At 38.6% G+C, this 21,280-nt stretch overlaps 1 protein-coding gene across 3 annotated transcripts in view; it reads right to left on the bottom strand.

Moving 5' to 3' along the window:
* The window catches only part of Srgap1 (SLIT-ROBO Rho GTPase activating protein 1), a 278,191-nt gene that overhangs the window by 36,727 nt on the left and 220,184 nt on the right, over positions 1-21,280 (bottom strand). Inside the window, exons 12-15 of one of the 3 annotated variants that reach the window (XM_047549489.1) lie at positions 19,515-19,617; positions 15,854-15,914; positions 15,624-15,701; positions 13,484-13,618 (exon numbers count right to left, since the gene is read on the bottom strand). In XM_047549489.1, coding sequence (XP_047405445.1) covers positions 13,484-13,618; positions 15,624-15,701; positions 15,854-15,914; positions 19,515-19,617 — 377 coding nt within the window. Of the gene's footprint in view, positions 1-13,483; positions 13,619-15,623; positions 15,702-15,853; positions 15,915-18,966; positions 19,001-19,035; positions 19,154-19,514; positions 19,618-21,280 lie in introns of those variants that run through there. The other 2 variants (XM_047549491.1, XM_047549492.1) reach the window with 2 other exon arrangements.

Here is a 21,280-nt window from a genome sequence, read left to right as displayed (position 1 = left end):
CTTTAAATTATATAATTCAACGATCTTTAGCATACTTAGAATTGTACATTACCTCAATCAATTTTGGAATATTTTCATCAACTCAAAAAGAAGCCTCATATCCATTTGCAGTAAACTAGTATGATGTAATTTTTTATTAAAAGCAATGTAGGAGTGGTATATCTGTGCAAAATATTATTTGGCAATAAAATGGTATTAAGTACTGGCACAAACTATACCATGAAGTATGATATATGATAAACATTACGCTAAGTGAAAGTTAGTTATAAAACATTATAGATTGTATAATTCATTTCTATGAAATGGCAAGAACAGGCAAATCTATAGACACATAAAGTAGATTAGTGGTTGCCTAGGGCTGGGGGTGGTGGTGGTTACAGGTAAATGGAAAGAGATTGCTAATGTTTGATAATTGGGGTTTCTTTTGAAATAATGAAAATGTCCTAAAATTGATTATGATAATGGTGGCATAATTCTGTGAATAGACTAAAACCTTTGAATTGTACTTTTTTTTTTTTTTCAAACCCAGGGGTGCTTTGCCATTGAGCCACATTAAGACAATGTCTTAATGAGATACTGTCTCATTAAGTTGCCATTAAGACCTTGAACTTGTGATTCTCATGTTTCAGCCTCCTGAGTCACTGGGATTACAGGCAAGTGCCATCATGCCAGGTTAAATTGTACACTTTAATGGATGAATTGTATGAGAACTATATCTCAATAATGCTGCTTTTAAAGAAACAAGTGCATGTATAAATAAACTCCAGAAAATGGTCTGGAGATGTAGTTCAGTAGTAGAGAGTTTGCCTAGCATGTGTGTGTGGGCAAGGCCCTGTGTTTGAATCCCAGCACCACAAAGAAAAGAAAAAAAATCTGCTGGAAAGAAATTTAAAAAGTTATATTATCTCCATGCAGAGGAATTATAATTTTTCTACAATGATCACATATCAATTACATAATAAACAACTGTTTAAAAAAAGTACCAACTGCCTATTTAATGATTTTAAGGAATTATTAACTTTATAGGGCATAATAATGATATTGTGGTTGTGTTGTACATTAAAATACAACATAATATTATTGTTTATTATACACAAAAATGTATCACACCATTGTTTTTCTTTGGGTGTACACTTTAATGGATGAATTGTATGAGAATTATATCATAAGGCATCATGAAGTATAGTTTTTGTTTTATGTGCTTCTACATTTTCCAAGTATTCTTTAATGACTGCATATTGTTTTGTGATAAGAAATGTGATAGGGAAAAAAAGAAGAAACCCTCTGGAGGTTCAAGATGGCGGACTAGAGGGCGGCTGCATTTCATGTTGCTCCAGGACTCAAGATTCAAAAGAGGAGATAGTGACTTGGGACCAACTCAAAGCCGCCCGGGGAGTTTCTCCCATAGGGGAGGCGTCCCCGAAGGGGCAGTAGCCCTGGAACGCAGAGAACTTTGTGAAGTACAGTGACTCGGCGGGTCGCCCCTCCCCCGCCGGAGCGGTAAAAACGGACAGCGAAGCGGAGCGAAAAATGGCGGATTGAAGTTTCCAGGACCGCGGGCAGATTCTCTAACCTAAGGAGACTCGTCTGCGAAGGGTGAGGCTCTCAAGCCCAGGAGGGAGGTCCGGGCCCCTGGGAACGTTGCCTGCAAAGGCTGCCCCTGCCCAGGCGGCAAGACACACCTCCCCTGCTGGAGCAGTGAACTCGGAAAGCGGGGAACTTTGCAAGGGAGGTTGTGCGACACACTGCTTGGTTTTGAAGCGATCTGCCAGGGCTCCAGCGGCTGCCAGAGAAAGAGTGGGGCGGCGAGTTGTTTGGATCCAGCAACCGCCTGAGCAACGGGGAGGGGGCTGCCCAGAGGAGGTGGAGGTACGCAGTGAGTGCCTTGGTCTCCAAGCGCCCACACCTGGAGGAAGAGACGAGCGACGGGTCACTGGGGCTTGGAGCATATGTACGAGGCTCCAAGTGACTGCTCAGAGGGCGGGTCGCATAGCCAGGCGATTAGGTGCATAGCAAGGTCCGGTCCAGGGACCTAGGCACCTTTTCTTGAATGAACTACACAGAGACAAACTGAGGGGCGAAGTGAAGGTTCCAGGACTTCAGGCAGCGTCTCTGAGAAGGGACAACCTAAGGAGACTCGTCTACGAAGGGTGAGGCTCCCAGGCCCAGGAGGTAGGTCTGGGCCCCTGGGAAGGCTGCCCTGCCCAGGCAGTAAGACACATCTACCCTCATTGGAACAGTGAGCTCGGAAAGTGGGAGACCTTGCAGAGGAGGCCGAGCAGCACACCGCTTGGTTTTTTGGTTTTTTGGACCAATCTGCCAGGGCTCCGGGGGCTGCCAGAGAAAGAGTTGGGTGGCGAACTATTTGGATTCAGCAACTGCCTGAACAACGGGGAGGGGGCTGTCCTGAGGAGGTGGAGGTGCGCAGTGAGTGGCTTGGTCTCCAAGCGCCCACACAGAACACCTGCCTGGAGGAAGAGACGAGTGACGGGTCACTGGGGCTTGGAGCATATGTACGAGGCTCCAAGTGACTCTTCAGAGGAGGGGTCGCATAGCCAAGTGATTAGGTGCAAAGCACGGTCTGAGCCGGGGATCTAAGCACCTTTTCTTGAAAGAGCTACACAGAGACCAGCTGAGGGGTGGAGCGAAGGTTCCAGGACTGTGGGCAGCTTCTCTGAGGAGGGGCCACCAAAGGAGACTCGTCTGCGAAGGGCAGGGCTCCCAAGCCCAGGAGGTAGGTCCAGGCCCCTGGAAACGCTGCTTGGGAAGGCTGCCCTGCACAGGCGGTAGTTGTGGACTGAGGAGAACCTCTAGGAGGGGAACGGACTAGTGAGACCTCCCCACCGGGTGGGTCTTCCCCGCAGAGTGAGGTTTTCCCACAAAGACAGTAAAACCAGAGACACAGGCCCAAACAGGCATTGCCTTAGCCCGCAGTCTAGCTCCCCTTTGGATGACCATTGGTCAACAAGTAGAGGCACCTCTGCCCTCTAGCAGGGAATATACCCCACCTGAAGACCACCACCCCTAGAGAGGCAGCTACCTAGGGGAACACCGAAGTATCAACTTCCTCTAAGACTTCAGGCTACTGAAGGATAAGAGGGGATACACTAGCAATCTTCAGGGACATTATAAGTCAATAGAGGAAATCTGCAACATCTCTGCAGTCCACTGATACCTGAACAATATGAGAAAACAAGGGAAGAAAATGCCTCAAACAAATCTGGATGTTATATCAATAAAATCCAATGACAGCATGGCAGAAGAAATGTCAGAAAGGGAGTTCAGAATGTACATAATCAACATGATAAGGGAAGCAAACGATGAAATGAAAGAGCAAATGCAGGCATTGAATGAACGCACCAATAGACAGTTAAAAGAGCAAATACAGGAAGCAAAAGACCATTTCAATAAAGAGTTAGAGATATTGAAAAAAAACCAAACAGAAATCCTTGAAATGAAGGAAACAATAAACCAAATTAAGAACTCCATAGAAAGCACAACCAATAGGATAGAACACCTGGAAGACAGAACCTCAGATATTGAAGACAAAATATTTAACCTCGAAAACAAAGTCGAACAAACAGAGAAGATGGTAAGAAATCATGAACAGAATCTGCAAGAACTATGGGATATCATGAAAAGGCCAAATTTGAGAATTATTGGGATTGAGGAAGGCTTAGAGAAACAAACCAAAGGAATGAACAACCTATTCAATGAGATAATTTCAGAAAATTTCCCAAATCTGAAGAACGAAATGGAAAATCAAGTTCAAGAGGCTTACAGGACTCCAAATACACAAAATTACAACAGACCCACACCAAGGCACATTATAATGAAAATACCTAACATACAAAATAAAGACAGAATCTTAAAGGCTGTGAGAGAAAAGAACCAAATTACATTCAGGGGGAAGCCAATACGGATATCAGCAGATTTTTCAATCCAGACCCTAAAAGCTAGAAGGGCCTGGAATAACATTTTTCAAGCCCTAAAAGAAAATGGATGCCAACCAAGAATCTTATACCCAGCAAAACTTACCTTCAGATTTGACAACGAAATAAAATCCTTCCATGATAAACAAAAGCTAAAAGAATATACAAAAAGAAAGCCAGCATTACAGAACATTCTCAGCAAAATATTCCATGAAGAAGAAATGAAAAACAAAGAAGCAAATCAGCAAAGGGAGGAGATATCCTAAAGGAACTCTCAAATAAAGAGGAACCAAGTCGTGTCAAAAATAAGCAAATAAATGAATAAAATGAGTCAAATGACCGGGAATACAAATCATATCTCAATAATTACCCTGAATATTAACGGCCTGAATTCATCAATCAAAAGACATAGACTGGCAGATTGGATAAAAAGAAAGATCCAACAATATGTTGCCTGCAAGAGACTCATCTCTTAGAAAGAGATACCCAAAGACTAAAGGTGAAAGGATGGGAAAAAACTTACCATGCACATGGACCCAGCAAAAAAGCTGGGGTATCCATCCTCATTTCAGATAAAGTGGACTTCAAGCCAAAGTTAATCAGAAGGGATAAAGAAGGACATTTCATAATGCTTAAGGGAACCATAAATCAGCAAGACATAACAATCATAAATATCTATGCCCCAAACAGTGGCTCACCCATGTATGTCAAACAAATCCTTCTCAATCTCAGAAACCAAATAGACCACAATACAATAATACTAGGTGATTTTAACACGCCTCTCTCTCCACTGGACAGATCTTCCAAACAAAAATTGAATAAAGAAACCTTAGATCTCAATAACACAATCAATAATTTAGACTTAACAGACATTTATAGAATATACCATCCAACGAAGAGTGAATACACTTTCTTCTCAGCAGCACATGGATCCTTCTCTAAAATAGACCATATATTATGCCACAAAGCTAATGTTAGCAAATACAAGAAGATAGAGACACTTCCTTGTATTTTATCAGACCATAATGGATTGAAACTAGAAATAAATGAAAGAGCAAAAAACAGAAATTACTCCAACACCTGGAGATTAAACAATATGCTATTATATGAGGAATGGATAACAGAAGATATTAGGAAGGAAATTAAAAAATTCTTAGAGGTAAACGAGAACAAAGAAACATCGTATCAAAATCTCTGGGACACTATGAAAGCCGTACTTAGAGGAAGATTTATTTCATGGAGCGCATTTAATAAAAGAAGTAAAACTCAAAAAATAAATGAACTAACACTACAGCTCAAAGCCCTAGAAAAAGAAGAACAGACCAACACCAGAAGTAGTAGAAGACAGGAAATAGTTAAACTCAGAGCTGAAATCAACGAAATTGAAACGAAAGAAACAATACAAAAAATTGACAAAATAAATAGTTGGTTCTTCGAAAAAATAAACAAAATTGATAAACCTTTAGCCACACTAACAAAGAGAAGACGAGAGAAAACCCAAATCACCAAAATTCGGAATGAACAAGGAAGTATCACAACAGACACGACTGAAATACAAAACATAATTAGAAGCTATTTTGAAAATCTATATTCCAACAAAATAGAAAATTTCGAAGATATCAACAAGTTTCTAGAGACCTATGAATTGCCTAAACTAAACGAGGAGGACATGCACAATTTAAATAGACCAATTTCAAGTAATGAAATAGAAGAAGTCATCAAAAGCCTACCAACAAAGAAAAGTCCAGGACCTGATGGTTTCTCAGCCGAGTTCTACAAAACCTTTAAAGAAGAGCTCATTCCAATACTTTTCAAAGTATTCCATGAAATAGAAGAGGAGGGAACCCTCCCAAACTCATTCTACGAAGCCAATATCACCCTGATACCTAAACCAGACAGAGACACATCGAGGAAAGAAAATTTCAGACCAATTTCCTTAATGAACATCGACGCAAAAATTCTCAACAAAATTTTAGCAAATCGCATACAAAAATGTATTAAAAAGATAGTGCATCATGATCAAGTGGGTTTCATCCCAGGGATGCAAGGTTGGTTCAACATCAGGAAATCAATAAATGTAATTCACCATATCAACAGACTTAAAGTCAAGAACCACATGATTATTTCAATAGATGCAGAAAAAGCATTTGATAAAATACAGCACCCCTTCATGCTCAAAACACTAGAAAAAATAGGGATAGTGGGAACGTTCCTTAACATTGTAAAGGCCATCTATGCTAAGCCCATGGCTAATATTATTCTTAATGGTGAAAAACTGAAAGCATTCCCCCTAAAATCTGGAACAAGGCAGGGATGCCCTCTCTCACCACTCCTATTCAATATCGTCCTTGAAACTCTAGCCAGAGCAATTAGACAGACCAAAGAAATTAAAGGGATACGAATTGGAAAAGAAGAACTCAAACTATCCCTATTTGCTGATGATATGATTGTATACTTAGAGGAACCAGAAAATTCCACCAGAAAACTCTTAGAACTCATAAGTGAATTCAGTAAAGTAGCAGGATACAAGATCAATGCTCATAAATCCAATGCATTTTTATACATAAGTGATGAATCTTCAGAAAGAGAAGTTAGGAAAACTACTCCATTCACAATAGCCTCAAAAAAAATAAAATACTTGGGAATCAATCTCACAAAAGAGGTGAAAGACCTCTACAATGAGAACTACAGAACACTAAAGAAAGAAATTAAAGAACACCTTAGAAGATGGAAAGATCTCCCATGTTCCTGGATAGGCAGAATTAATATTGTCAAAATGGCCATACTACCAAAAGTGCTATACAGATTCAATGCAATTCCAATTAAAATCCCAATGATGTACCTTGCAGAAATAGAGCAAGCAATTATGAAATTCATCTGGAAGAATAAGAAACCCAGAATTGCTAAAGCAATCCTTCGCAGGAAAAATGAAGCAGGGGGTATTGCAATACCTGAACTTCAACTTTACTACAAAGCAATAGTAACAAAAACGGCATGGTATTGGTACCAAAATAGACAGGTAGATCAATGGTACAGAATAGAAGACACGGACACAAACCCAAACAAATATAATTTCCTCATACTAGACAAAGGGGCCAAAAATATGCAATGGAGAAAAGATAGCCTCTTCAACAAATGGTGCTGGGAGAATTGGAAATCCATATGCAACAAAATGAAAATAAACCCATATCTCTCACCGTGCACAAAACTAAACTCAAAATGGATTAAGGACCTCGGAATCAGACCAGAGACCCTGCATCTTATAGAAGAAAATGTAGGTCCAGATCTTCAACATGTCGGCTTAGGACCAGACTTTCTCAACAGGACTCCCATAGCACAAGAAATAAAAGTAAGAATCAACAACTGGGATAGATTCAAACTAAAAAGCTTTCTCTCAGCAAAGGAAACTATCAGCAATGTGAAGAAAGAGCCTACAGAGTGGGAGAAAATCTTTGCCAATCATACTTCAGATAGAGCACTAATCTCCAGAATCTATAAAGAACTCAAAAAACTCAACACCAAGACTACAAATAATCCAATCGACAAATGGTCTAAGGAAATGAACAGACACTTCACAGAAGAAGACCTACAAACAATCAACAAACATATGGAAAAATGTTCAACATCTCTAGTAATAAAAGAAATGCAAATCAAAACTACCCTAAGATTCCATCTCACCCCAATCAGAATGGCGATTATCAAGAACACAAGCAACAACAGGTGTTGGCGAGGATGTGGGGAAAAAGGTACACTCATACATTGCTGGTGGGGTTGCAAATTAGTGCAACCACTCTGGAAGGCAGTATGGAGATTCCTTAAAAAACTTGGAATGGAACTACCATTTGACCCAGCTATCCCACTCCTTGGCCTATACCCAAAGGACTTAAAATCAGCATACTACAGAGATACAGCCACATCAATGTTCATTGCTGCTCAATTCACCATAGCCAGATTGTGGAACCAACCTAGATGCCCTTCAGTTGATGAATGGATAAAGAAACTGTGGCATATATATACAATGGAATATTACTCAGCCATAAAGAATGATAAAATTATGGCATTTGCAAGCAAATGGACGAAATTGGAGAATATCATGCTAAGTGAGATAAGCCAATCTCAAAAAACCAAAGGAAGAATGATCTCGCTGATAAGTGGATGATGATACATAATGGGGTGTGGGAGGGGTTAGTTTTAGGGTTAGAGTGAGGGTTAGGGAAGGGGGCAAGAATGGGGGAAGGAAGGACTGTATAGAGGGAAAAGAGGGATGGGAGGGGTGGGGGGAAGGGGAAAAAAATAACAGAATGAATCAACCAACATCACCCTATGTAAACGTATGATTACACAAATGGTATGCCTTTACTCTATGTACAAACAGTGAAAGAACATGTATCCCATTTGTTCACAATAAAAAATAAAAAAAAAAAAAAAAAAAAAAAAAAAAAAAAAGAAGAAACCCTCATTTTCCAGAGATACATACACACAGATGAACGATGGGATGGTATACAGGTGACTAAGAAACGAAAACTGTTAAAGATGGGTGATTAATTATGTGGGAGTTCATTATATTATTCTGTCTCCTTCTGTAGATGTCTGAAATTTTCTATAATATAACAGTTAAAAAGAAGGTGGGTTACAAATAGTATGGACAGTACAGTTCTACTTTGCTTCAAAAAATGTGGTGTGCACATGAATATAAAACAAACCTAGAAGAAAATGCAATGCCATGGGTTCTCCTTGGGAAGTGGCTTTATGGCGGATGGAACTTTGCCATGTGAGCTTCTGTATATATTTCAAGAACTCTACAATGACTAAATGTTGGTTCTATGAGAGGGGAAAAAAAGTCTTCCTCTGTAAAAAGGTTTCCTCATATCCAAGTAGTTGCCAAAATAATAACACAGTATGCAAAATGAAGTGCAAATGTATCATTTGGGCTCACAGCTCTAAGGAAGCCAGGAAAAACCATGACTTACTTGAGTAATTACTTGGACTTATGCCCTACGAAGTCTCAGAGCCATGATACATGGACTTGCTGGAAGCTGCCCAGACTCTGTGGGTATGACCTGGAGCATTCTCAAAACCATTCATAAAGTGGATGGTTTAAAAAAGTCCCCCAAACAAACAAAACAAAACAAAACAAAACAAAACAAAACAAAACAAAGCTAAACAACCTTTGGGTGAGAAACTATCAAGTTTGTCATTTCTAACTTATATTGCATTTGATTCTACAATGTCTTTATCCAGACAAGTAATTCTTAAAAGAAATTTGCATCTTTTGGGAAATGAATAGTGTACATTTAAAAGAGAGAGAGAATGTTAAGATAAATTCCCTCTTACTACATATATTTGTAAGAATGTACTCCAAAGAATGAGGTCATTTAGGGGCACGAAAATGGCAGGATAATAACTCAGCTGCTCTACAATTCTCTCCCAAAATAATCTAAAAATAGGTAAGTCAAAAGTAATGGGTATTCCAAGGACTTATGTAAGCTCTTAGAAAAGATGTAAAAGGGAAGATTTTTTTATACAAAATAACTGTCATATTAAATTACCTTAATGGGGAAAATCAAACCCAATTATGGCAATGCTACAAGATGACATGGGTAAAAACAATCTATTATTCTGAGATCTCTCCTCACATTTCTAAATCTGATGTTAGAATGTGATGTGTTTCTATCACATTCTAACCTAGACTGCTTTTATTCATAAACATCTTTTCATTCCTGCTAGATTTTAAGCCTCTTATATGCAAGAATCAAGTCTTTGAATGATATTGATGAGTGATATGTTAGTCTCAAATAATTTATTGGAAACTATGAAGATACATCATCATGAAGGTAAGATATATTGTTACACTGGTAAGAGCAAATGCTTGCATGGAGGTAAATCAAGAACATCAGGAATCCCGTCTTTTTAAAGAGGTAACATGTTAGAGGAAAAGGGGATTGGGAGTTACATAAAGAGACTGTTAATAAATATTCTGAAAAAACTATTATGGAAAATTGTGCACTAAAAATAACATGACTAATGGGGAGTAATAGGGTCAGGGCAGATTGCTTGACACCTATCAAACCTTGTGTCAGAGCACTAAAATGTTAGCAATTTGATTAAAAATTCTAGCACAGTTAAATCTCAACTGAAGTGTGCACCTAGCACCCTTTGCACTCCTTGGGCCTCCTGCTTCTTCCTTCAAGATGTAGGTCCCGGAGGTTACTCATTTCACCAAAATTAACCAAATATCATGAATTAACTGATTTCCAGTAATCTACTGTTTTCCTACAAGAGGAAATGAATTTGCAGCCTCTTCATTTGCACTTGCAGCATACCAGGCACTGCTGGCACAAACGGAAGATGCCACACGAATGCTGTGACTACATCATGTACAACCAGAGAAATGGAAAGGTGTACCCCATTTGTGTACAATGAATCAAAATGCATTCTGCCATTCTGCTGACATGTATAACTAAATAGAACGACAATAATAAAAAAAAATGAAACGATGCTCCTGTGTGTTTCAGTCTACATACTTTGCTAAGCCCGACTTCAATTGTAAGAAAGTTTGACTTTGTTAGAAAACATTTAGTGTGCTGGGAAAAATCATGCTGGAACCAATACAACTTCTGAGTTATACCAACATCATTTTCTAAAAGCATCCAAGGTAATTATGTCAAAAACCCAGGTGTATAGCAGAACAGATAGAGCGGTAAATGCTAACCCAGGTGTTGGCATATGTAAACTGAGTTTACACAGAAGTAGCTGTAAAAGTAGTAATGATGATAGCTAGCAATATCTATTGAAGGCTTACTGTGTGACAGGCATATGATGTTAAACACTTTACATAAATTATTTCATTTATTCTTCACACAGACTCTATGCAGCAGTAGATGAAGCAACAGCAAATAAATAAGATTAAGTATTCATCTTTGCCCAAGTTTACAAAGCTGGTAAAGCTAGGTTTGGAACCCAGATCTCTCTGACCCTATGGTCTCAGTTATTAATAGAAATAAATAATATTTCTCATCCATGAAATGTGATATGATTCTGTAGTACTAACTGACAATGCTCTTTATCCAACTGATAGATGTGAACGTTAAAGTTGACATAGACCTAGAAAACCACTAAGCATTTGTAGAGTACTCATTATTTTTCCAGACTTAACTCTTCTGGCTAGCATGTGAGGGAAATCTTTGGACATGGCCAAAGGAGAATTCCAGAAGGGAGACACCTCCTTTGCAATTCTTTCCAGCTGGGTCAGAGGTCTGCTGTGATGACTCAGGCTATGCGAGAACTTGGAATGGACACACAGGCATACTTCTACATTTCAGACAGATCTGACTGTGGGGAGGGAACTGTGGGGAATTTATATCCAGCTAGAGCCAGGACTTTAGGCACAGATACCAGTAAAAGAACTTTTGGTAGAATCTTAACTCTTCATTTCATTTAAAATCTATTCAACAAGTATGTATTAAATTACCATGCACTTGAAATTATGCCAAGTGTTAGGTTATGAAACTGAATAACCCATCAAGACTTCCAAGGCCTGTGGAGCCAAGTGCAGGCATGTCATTGAGCATGCTCTGTGCCAGGGACTCTTCTTGGTACTTCATATATGTTAACTCATTCAGTTCTTACAACCCTATGATGTACAGACTAATGTTCTACCTCTTTTATAGATGGGAAATCTGGGGTGCTTGGTGCTTAAGAAACTTGCCCAACTGTTACACAGCTGGTGAGCAAGTGGCAGAGCTAGGATTTGAATCTAGGTTGAGTCCAGAGCCTGCATTCTTGACCTCTTCTCTGAACTCCCTATGTTGTGGAAGGACACAGAAGGATTAAAACAATTATAATGGGGAGTAATAAGCAAAATACAGACATATTTACACAGTAGAATATTAATAGAGGAGAAAGTGATGAATTTCACTTGGTAGGGGGGATAGCATTCTGGGAGGAGTGCCAATTCAGCAAAGTCTTCATAGCAGATGTCTACAGCTACTGGGGACAGCACTGGAATTAACCTGGGCAAAGGCATGGTGGTGGGGATGGGCATGTGTGCAGTTTGCTATGTTCCCTGCATATTTCAACAGTAGCAAAAAATAGGGTAGGGGAGGCAGAAGATGACTGCACAGCAGAAGGACAAGCTCAGAGAGAGGGAAAGGTAAGAAAGACAAAGAATCATTTCTATGAATTGGACATACCAAGATGTGTTTTTATGTGAGAAATAATGAAGTAAGTTTTGAAAAGGGGACAGAGCAAATAACCTGATTTTATCTTTTGAATCTACTGACAGTGTAGGGGTAGGGTGGGGAGAGAGGGAAAAATCTAGAAGTAGGGAGTCTATTCAAGAGACTGTAACAGTGTCAATGAGAAACCAAGGTGATGGAGGTGGGAAAGGAGGGATGAGAAGAAATATTTTTACATTTTTGAGGTCAAGTCAATGGGACTGGTTAATTCTCAAGGTGGGCGTGGGGGTGGGGCTGGGGGAGGTTCCTTCATCAAGGGTAAAGTTTGATTCTTAAGAAAGTCTAAGTGGTTGAAGTTAGCTCTAGACTCTTGCTTGGGAACATGGACTTACAGGGATGCTACATTTTTAGATGCACAGAACCCGACTGTGGTTAATGACTAATTCTTGGTATGACCATTTTCACCTTCCTTTGTATAGTGTCAAAAGCCTCTACTGAAGAAAATAGCAATGCTTTACTTTGTTGATGATTATTAGTTTTGTAATACATTGTACACAACCCTAGAACACTCTACCCATGACTTGGAATGCCAATGACAGATGATTACTATTATTATTATTATTAATTTGTTTTCATTTTTGTTTTTGCTGTCTGGGGATTGGGCCCAGAGCCTCATGCATGTTAGAAGGCACTCTACCACTGAGCCACACCCCAACCCCTCCACTGACAGATTATCACCACCTGGTGTTCCGGTACCAAAACAATAATCTTCTATACCATTTAACTTGTTTCTTTTTTTAAAATATTTTTTAAGATGTTGATAGACCTTTATTTTATTCATTTATTTTTATGTGGTGCTGAGAATCAAATCTGGTGCCTCACACAAGCTAGGCAAGTGCTCTACCACTGAGCCACAACCACAGCCCATTTAACTTGTTTCTTAAAGTAACATTCAGAAATAAATGGGGTAAATTATCCCATTTTTAAAAATCAAGAAAAATCAAGAACCAAAAGCAAAAAAAAAAAAAAAAAAAAAAAAAAAAGAGGTGAATGTCCATGCCTACAGCTTTCTCATCTCCCTTAGGCAGCTGGCACCTGCTTTTCTGCTTTATTCCTGTGACTAAGGGGTCAGCTCCTTCCTGGTCCTATGGAGCCTGAGACGTTGGAAGCAAAGCCTGCTCAGCCAAGGGTGAGGCCACAGCTGGGAGGATGACTCACTGGACCCAGAAAGAAAACAAATGGCCTCAGAAGTGTGGTGGTCATGGGGTAGTGGAGGAGTACTTGGAGGAGGTCCACGTCCTTTTCCAGGAAGTTGGTTAGTGTAATAATTCTGGTGGTAAAAGACCAAGGCAAAAAAAAGAAAAGTCCACTTACTGATACAAGAAATCAGATCATTAAATCTTTCCTTAGGAAAGAGGGGGTTTTCCAGCCCACGGAAATAGAGCTTCAGAACACCAGCCACTGAGTTAATATCATGGTTACTCTGGTCATCAGCCAGAGGATTTTCACCTAAAAAACAACAACAACAAAAAGAATGTTTCTATGCACACACACTGCTACATATACATGAATCTTTTAATTATGCTTTATGAAAGATTATATGGTACTAAAATTAAAATAATTGGTTTAGATATCCCACCCCATGATTAACCTAAAAATAGTTGACTAAAATAAAGCTTTTTTTTAAAAAAAGTCTTAAGCTACCAAATACTCTCTTACAAGTTACCCAAATCTTAAAATAAAATACTGTGGGATTTGTAATTTTACCCAACATTTTTTAAAGTAAAAATCAGTAATCTTAGTTTGACATGAATTCAAAAACTACATTCTGTGTTTCTTATCCTACTGGGAAAAACACCCGGTAGAATTTTTCTGGTTAAGCTATATAGGTCAGCAAAATTTATCATAAATATCAAATATAAATTGTGAACACCTACAAGTAAATAAACTGCCTCCCAAGATGAAATGATGGTGTTCATAGTACATTTGAAAGTCACCTTGAACACTGGAAGATTCTGAAGCCAGGAGAAGGAATCTGAAAATGTCCCCTTAATGATACCTACCAGAGAGCTTTATGAAAAATCGATATTTGAAAAACATATTGCAAATATAAAATTTTTATTTTTGGTAAGAAGCTTTAAAATATTAGGAAACTGGGCTGGCTAGCCCGTCTCCCTGAGAATTAAACAGATAAAATAAGCTTAACATAATAACATGCAGTCTTAAATCACAGGTCTACTTATTTCACAAGTCTACTCTTTCTAAAGTTCATGAAAAGTAGGTTTTAGATTTTAACCTATTGTTTGCCTTTTGAGGCAGTTTATTTTCAGGAACCGATTGTTCTTTTTTTTTTTTCTCTGCTTCTAGGGCAGAAAATCATTGAACGCAAATTCACCAGAATTATTACTATTATCGTTTTTGCCCGCTGTGAGAAAACTTCAGCCCAACAAATTACAAACAAATAATTAATACCAGGGGAATTTCCAAGGAAAAATAGAGCATTTGCCTGCTGTGGCTGGCTCGGGAACCTGATGCTTCACTACATTTCAACCTGTCATTCTGAAAATGGTCAATGTCAGGGATGTGGCACACACAGTCACTGATAGGGGAGGCTGCTCTGCTCCTCTACATCATATTGGCTAAAGAATTTGGAACTGGAAAAAACAGTGTGGTCCCAAGTCTACTCTTCAACAGGGCTTCGAATTTTAAATGGCTCTGCACCAGGTCTAGGCCAGGGGAAATGAGACAGAGGGAGGGGAAGGTGGGAACTGTGGTAACTGCTCCGCATTTTCACCTTGGCCTCTAAGCAGGTGAAGGAAAGCAAAGATGTACCCAGAAGTAAATGCATTCTAATTGGCGGGCATTAATGAATAATAGCTATCTTTAAAGAGTTGGGCATTCTCACAGATCATATCTAATCTTCACAACAATCCTACAATTTTGCAGATGAGGACACTGGAGCCAGAGTAAGAACTGAGTCACTTGACCCAAATCCCATGATTTGATTCGAGGTCTTCCTGACATTGAAATGTAGGATTTTTGCTGATCATAATGCTTTCATTAATAGTTTAGTAGAATTTAGGTGACAGCCAATTGTGAACACAAGAAAGGAAACAGAGTCAGTCACACAGGAAGGAGTCTGGGGATGGTAATGAGAGGAAGGAAAGAGCTCTTGATAAAGGAAGGAGAGGGAGGGGCAGTTGGGGAGGAGCCATCTCATACACCTCTGTGTAGGCCAGGGCCACCTGCTTCTTCTGCAACCCCTTCAGGTGCATCTTTGACACAAGTCATGGGGGATCACTGTTAGTCCTCAACCAGGATGCAAAGCTCATATGCTTTTCTACATTTAATAACATGATTTGGGCCTGTTCCTCAGCTATTTTGAATAGATTCTGACCCCAGAAGCCACAGCGAAGTAAAGGTTTTGAGGATATACAGAGTGAGTATACCACTGCAGGACAGAAAATGATGACTTTTTAACATGTTTTGCTTATAGATATAGACACACAATTACCTCTCTCAAATGAATTTTTAATATCATTGACTTCCACCTGGGAGCCAGACACTCTGAAAATCCCCTGATGCTGAAGACCTAAAGGCAACAGAAGGGAAAAGTGAATGAGACACCCCATCACATCCTGTAGGTCTCCTTTTCCCAAGAATTCAACAGTAAGCACAACAAAATGTTCACTGAAACACTCCCAGTGATGATTTTTTGTAAGAATTCTGTAGTTTATAGCTTACCATAGAGATTGATGAACCGAATGCAGCTTTCCACAATGAGGGGGATGACCTGTCCTGAGTCCTGGTAAAGAGATAGAAATTAGTAAACTTCAAAGGCAAGGTCTAAATCACACATAAAAATAAAGCTCATGGTTCAACAGTAATTAGAGTGTTTCTATCCTTTTAGATGATCATTTCCAAATCCACCCCTTCTAAAATCTACAACACCAAAATAAATAAATAAATAAAAAGTGAACGGATTTATATTTAAGCAAAGGTATATTTCAGTTCTGAAGCAAACTAAATTAAATACATTTAACACAAGAAAGCAACACTGGCTTCAATTTATCCTGCTATGCCTAGAGACATCAAAAGCTAACTCATCTCTTTTACTTAGGCTTACATACCAAAATGAATAACTCACTTTTTGAAAGGTTCCTGATACAAAGGGTCAATCTCTGATGGACTTTAAAGGAACAATAGTCATTGTAATCATAGCACCTTAGAACTGACTAGTCACCAAAGTCATCTTCTAGCTATCTTTCTGCCACACCCTGGAAAGTTTGCCTAGATGATGAGTGACAAAAAGGGCTTCCATGGTTACAGATGCCTGCTATGGGAACTGTTCACAGGTAATAAACATGTGTTATGTATTTACTTAGTTTGCATCAGAACTTACTCATCCTTTTAGATCCTTCCTCTTTTTCATATTTGAAGGATTAAGGAAAAAGATCACACAAATGTCCATCCCATTAGATCTCATTTTGTTAGGAAGGTTTTTTTAATCCTTTTTTTCTCCAGGTGTTATAAAATAGTCACTGCCCTTAACTGAACATGTGTGAATTCTGAATATGCTTTAAAAAACACAGAGGATGACAAATGAGATGAAGGAGCTGTCGCGGCCACAGTTAAAAATGTATCAATGCCATGCACTCTGCGGAGTTAAATCAAGTTATTGAGTATGGAATTATTCTTCATGTACTTTTAAGACTCTGATCTTTCAGGAATTAGAACTTTAAGGGAAACATGGGATTTAAAAATGATTAGCTGACTTCAGGTCTACTACATTCATGAGAAATTTTACTCTGAGACACAAGAACAAGAAGAACTTGTTCTTGATATACTCGAACAATTCAGAATCCACTAACCTTTCCAATTAAGCAGTGGGGGAAAAGATTGGGAATAATACAGATCAGCAATTTAAGCTCTTTACTATTTCTGGAATGGGTAATGTACTTCTTAAAGAATAGTTTCATTTTAAGTTTTAAGACAATCTAATCAGTGTATAAACCTGTTAATGGTTCAATTATTTCTGGAGCCTGCATTAAGTTTATCTGATTAGTTAATTTGGTTTGGGAACATACATTTTATTAATTCCTTAAAGAAGAGCCTTAAGAATAAAAGCACATCTTCATGTGGACTAGTTGGCTCAAAAACAGCAATGTAATTACATCAAATTTTACTCAATACCCAAAGGGATTTTTCTTTAAAACACAAGCATGTTTTTTTAGTGGGACTAACTGTCATATGAACATTTCATGTAACTATGTAACATAAAAGAACAACAAATACTTAAACATAAGTGATGGAAGGAGAATATTAGTTTACATCTCTGTAGAACTTAGTATCAAAACAAAAAGAAAAACAAAGAATGAAAGATTATTAAAAGAAAAATGTTTGCACTAAGAAATTGCTAAATACAAAATTAAGTTTATATGTTATCTAAAATATTTTTATCTTTACATTCACTCAGGTGATCTGTAGTCTGTGATTGGTATTTCATTCAGATAAAATGAACTTTGTAGTCAAAAAGTAATGAGTGTGTTTGAATTTAATTTCATGGGTGACATGAAATATTTTCTAAGGAGTGAAACAATCAATGGGTTGCACTCCAGTTTGCCATTTAAACAAATCTCTTTGTGTCTCAGTTTCTCTATAGGAAAAATGGCTTTGCTCTTGCAGCCTCACAGCGATACTGCAGAGATCTCAACTGGGCAGGCCCTTTTCAGATGTGCAGAGAGAGACCTCTGCACACTCTCCTTGTTATAGTCACTGCTAAAGATCCTCAATCCATCATCTGGGATGGTGGAGAGCTCACAGAAGTGAATTCCCACAACTGCTTTGTTCCTTCTTTAGTACCTCAGTTTGGTTTCTTTTAACTAGTCTTAAATAGAAAATCTTTTAAAATATCATATGTGCTTTCCTATCATCTTAAGCACCCATTCACATATCACATCAGCAAATAGGACAGAATCCTACAGCTGCTTCCTGGAGCTTTCCCGCATTCTCTTTCCCTGCCAGGCCATCAGCTGCACATCTGGCTGCTTTCATTTTATTGTTTCCCTCTTTCCATCTAATTTGCCCCTGCTTATATGCCATGGGCTGGGAAACTACATAATCAAATTTGACAATAATTTTACATTAAATTAGAGCCAATAAGGCTCTTCTGGGTTTAAAGCTCAAGGCAATGGATTTGTGATTGCTATTTAGGTTGCTCAGTGGCTTTTCACTTAATTTCAGGGTTAGGGCTCATTTTTAAAGCAGATAGAGGTTTCTAATCCCTCTCCCTTTCCATGTATATAGATATGTCTATCTGTCCATAGACATGGTGCATGCATACACTTGTCTTTTAGTCATTAGTGCATGCATTCAGTAGACAGATCTATCTTTAAAGAAAGTAAAATGTCTGTAACACACCAATTAAGGGTTATTAACGATATAGTTCCCCACAGAGATTGAGTCTTCAAAAACACTGCATAAAATGTGAACTATGCAGGTGAAAGCTCCTTTTTTGTATGTATAATTTACATTAGGATCCACAATCTATATGAAATGTATTTTGGTATTTAACATTCACTTTCCTTAATAAAAGCCCTGGCCTCAAATTTGATACATCTTCCAAACACATAATGTAAAAATCAAGAGTTTATCTACTTTTACCAGAGCAGACTATTCCTCTTACATTAGCGTTCCTTCTTAAATAAAGCCTATTTATAAATCTGTCTAATTTCCTACTGCAAACATTTTTCTTTGAAAGCCCTTAAAAACTCTAATTAAAGCCAAGCAGGAGTAGGACTCGGAAATGAGACCAGCAGCGGGAGAGGCTGAGCCCTCACTTCCATCTAGCACTATACCTGGTGCCTCGCGTGCGAGTTCCTTCGTCCTCGGCTAGAAGCATTATCAGAAACACAGATGAAAAAGAAGACAGAGTAAACGCAGCAGAGATACAAGACACAGACCACAGGGTCTTACAATTGATCCAATATAATTTATTCCTCAAGTCATCAGAAGTCAAAACTCTGGCTGTGCTTCAGAGTGCGCCTAACAAATGGATTTTTAAAAATATATTTGGTGCCATCTCTTTGCACAAGGAAAAAGAAAAAAACATTTTATCAGATTTCTCATTTCCTTTTTGTACAAATCATGGCTTTTTTTTTTTAATAAAGAAGAGAGCTCTCTTTTTTGCTCACATGATAACATCCACATTTATTTCTTCTTTTGAAGGTATCCAACATAAATATTCTTTCCTCTCTGACTTCAGGAAATATTATATTGATTTTCTGGGAAAGCAAAGAGCCCCAGGATAGACTTGGACATAATGACCTGCCCCCCTTTTATGAGAGGCTGAGACCATTATAGTGAGAAGCGTGGAGATCAGCCACCCAGATGGCTGGTGCGGTACCTTGACGAATGTTTCCAAATCCCCATTAAACAACTTAGCATTATACTGTGAGCGGGGTCTGGACTTCCTGTGTTTCTGGGGCTTAGGGGGAACATTTGGAGGCCTAAGGGAAGGGAATATAATTACTGAGCATGGCAGAAATCAAACAATAAATGAAACACCCGTAGGTCACATTAGAATTACAAAACATGGGATCTTGGGTTCATTCCCCACCCTCACCCACAGGGAAAACAGTCCCACCCCTTCCCATTTTTTACTTTTACTTATGTATCAAAAAACATACAAACTATTCCTTTAGATTATGTTTTCTCATATGTCATAGCTGGTATTTGTTTGCCAGTTCATTTAAGGATGATAAGCATTACCAAATGGAATTGTGAACTATTTGGGCGAATGTTATAAAGTAAGGTTCTTATGATTTGGTTTACAAGTCACATAGTAACACACAATTGGTCATAAAAATTAGGGCTCTCATATGTACCAAAATGAGAAATTAAATATAAAATTTTCAGCTACAACATAGTTTTTCAATGTAAGTGTTATCACATTTGTTCAGTACCCTTAAAGTATTAATAGGATTTTATGTTAACTATCAATGGGTCACAGATGAGGAAAAAAAATAGTTTGGCATCAGTGCTGATTCTGATTGGGGACACAGGCTCACATGAATAATTATTCCTGTAGAACAAATTGTCCTATCACCTAAATTTCTGTAAATCATTAGGATGCACTCATTTATGCTGTTCCCTACTCTTTCCATCTGTCTGTCTGCCTGCTTTGCATATGCACATGCCAGTCTATCTGATAAATGCACATGCGGTGCACAGGTACTGTATTTGGAAACCCTGCACTGTATTTGGAGGGAGGGACTCTTTTCTGCCCTCTTCCTCTAGAGCAAAGAGGGACAGGATTACCTGACCCAACTTCTATATCTGTACACAAAAAAACATGTGGAAGAAGAGTCCCATGACCTCTTTCCAGATATTCCAATTTAAACCTCTTAAACATGAGGTTTCTAGGAGGATGCATACCACAGTGGGAAACAGTGTAAAACTCTTCATTAAACTATAGACTCTCTAGGAATTATTACCTTTTTAGTTCATTTTGTTCAAATTCAGAAAGTCTGGTTTAGAAACAAAATCCCAAAAATTTATGTCGAACCCCAAATAGCTTCAAAAAGTACTACTACAGCAATCAAGAGATGCAGAGAAATTAACCTGCTGAGAAAGCCTTTCATAGCTAAATTCTAAGACTCTCACAGCAGGTGGGCTCATATGACTAATGGGGTATACAGCCAGCAGTACCGAGGGTCCCAGGGTGCCTCAGAGCTCAAGAGGAGCCATTGCAAATACTTTAAAGTGAATATGGAAACTTCTACCAAGCAACAAGTCATGACCTACCACAGCTGAAATTTTGAAATCTTTTATACACTAAATTCAGTGCCATCCATGGGGTAAGAGATCTGATAGGTGCAAAAACACAAAACAACAAACCACGAAGGAATTTAACCACATAGGTTTGATATAAAATAACATTTCATTATTTTGTAAAGGTTTTAAAATGTAGGTATGGCGAGGCCAACAGATCAAGAAGCAATTGCCTTTGAAAACATAGTTGTCACTCCAGCTGCCAGAAGAGGGCTCACATTCTGCTGCTTTGCCTCAGGGGTTGGGAGAGGCACAAGTAGATGCAGCAGCCTTGGTCCAGAGGCAGAGGGAGCGAGGGGGAAATGTGGGCAAGGGACATTGTTGTGGTTTGCATGGGAA

The sequence above is a fragment of the Sciurus carolinensis genome, chromosome 4 (genome assembly GCF_902686445.1).
Source record: "Sciurus carolinensis chromosome 4, mSciCar1.2, whole genome shotgun sequence".
In the NCBI taxonomy this organism is placed as follows: Eukaryota; Metazoa; Chordata; class Mammalia; order Rodentia; family Sciuridae; genus Sciurus; species Sciurus carolinensis.
This window is presented reverse-complemented; position numbering and strand designations above follow the sequence as displayed.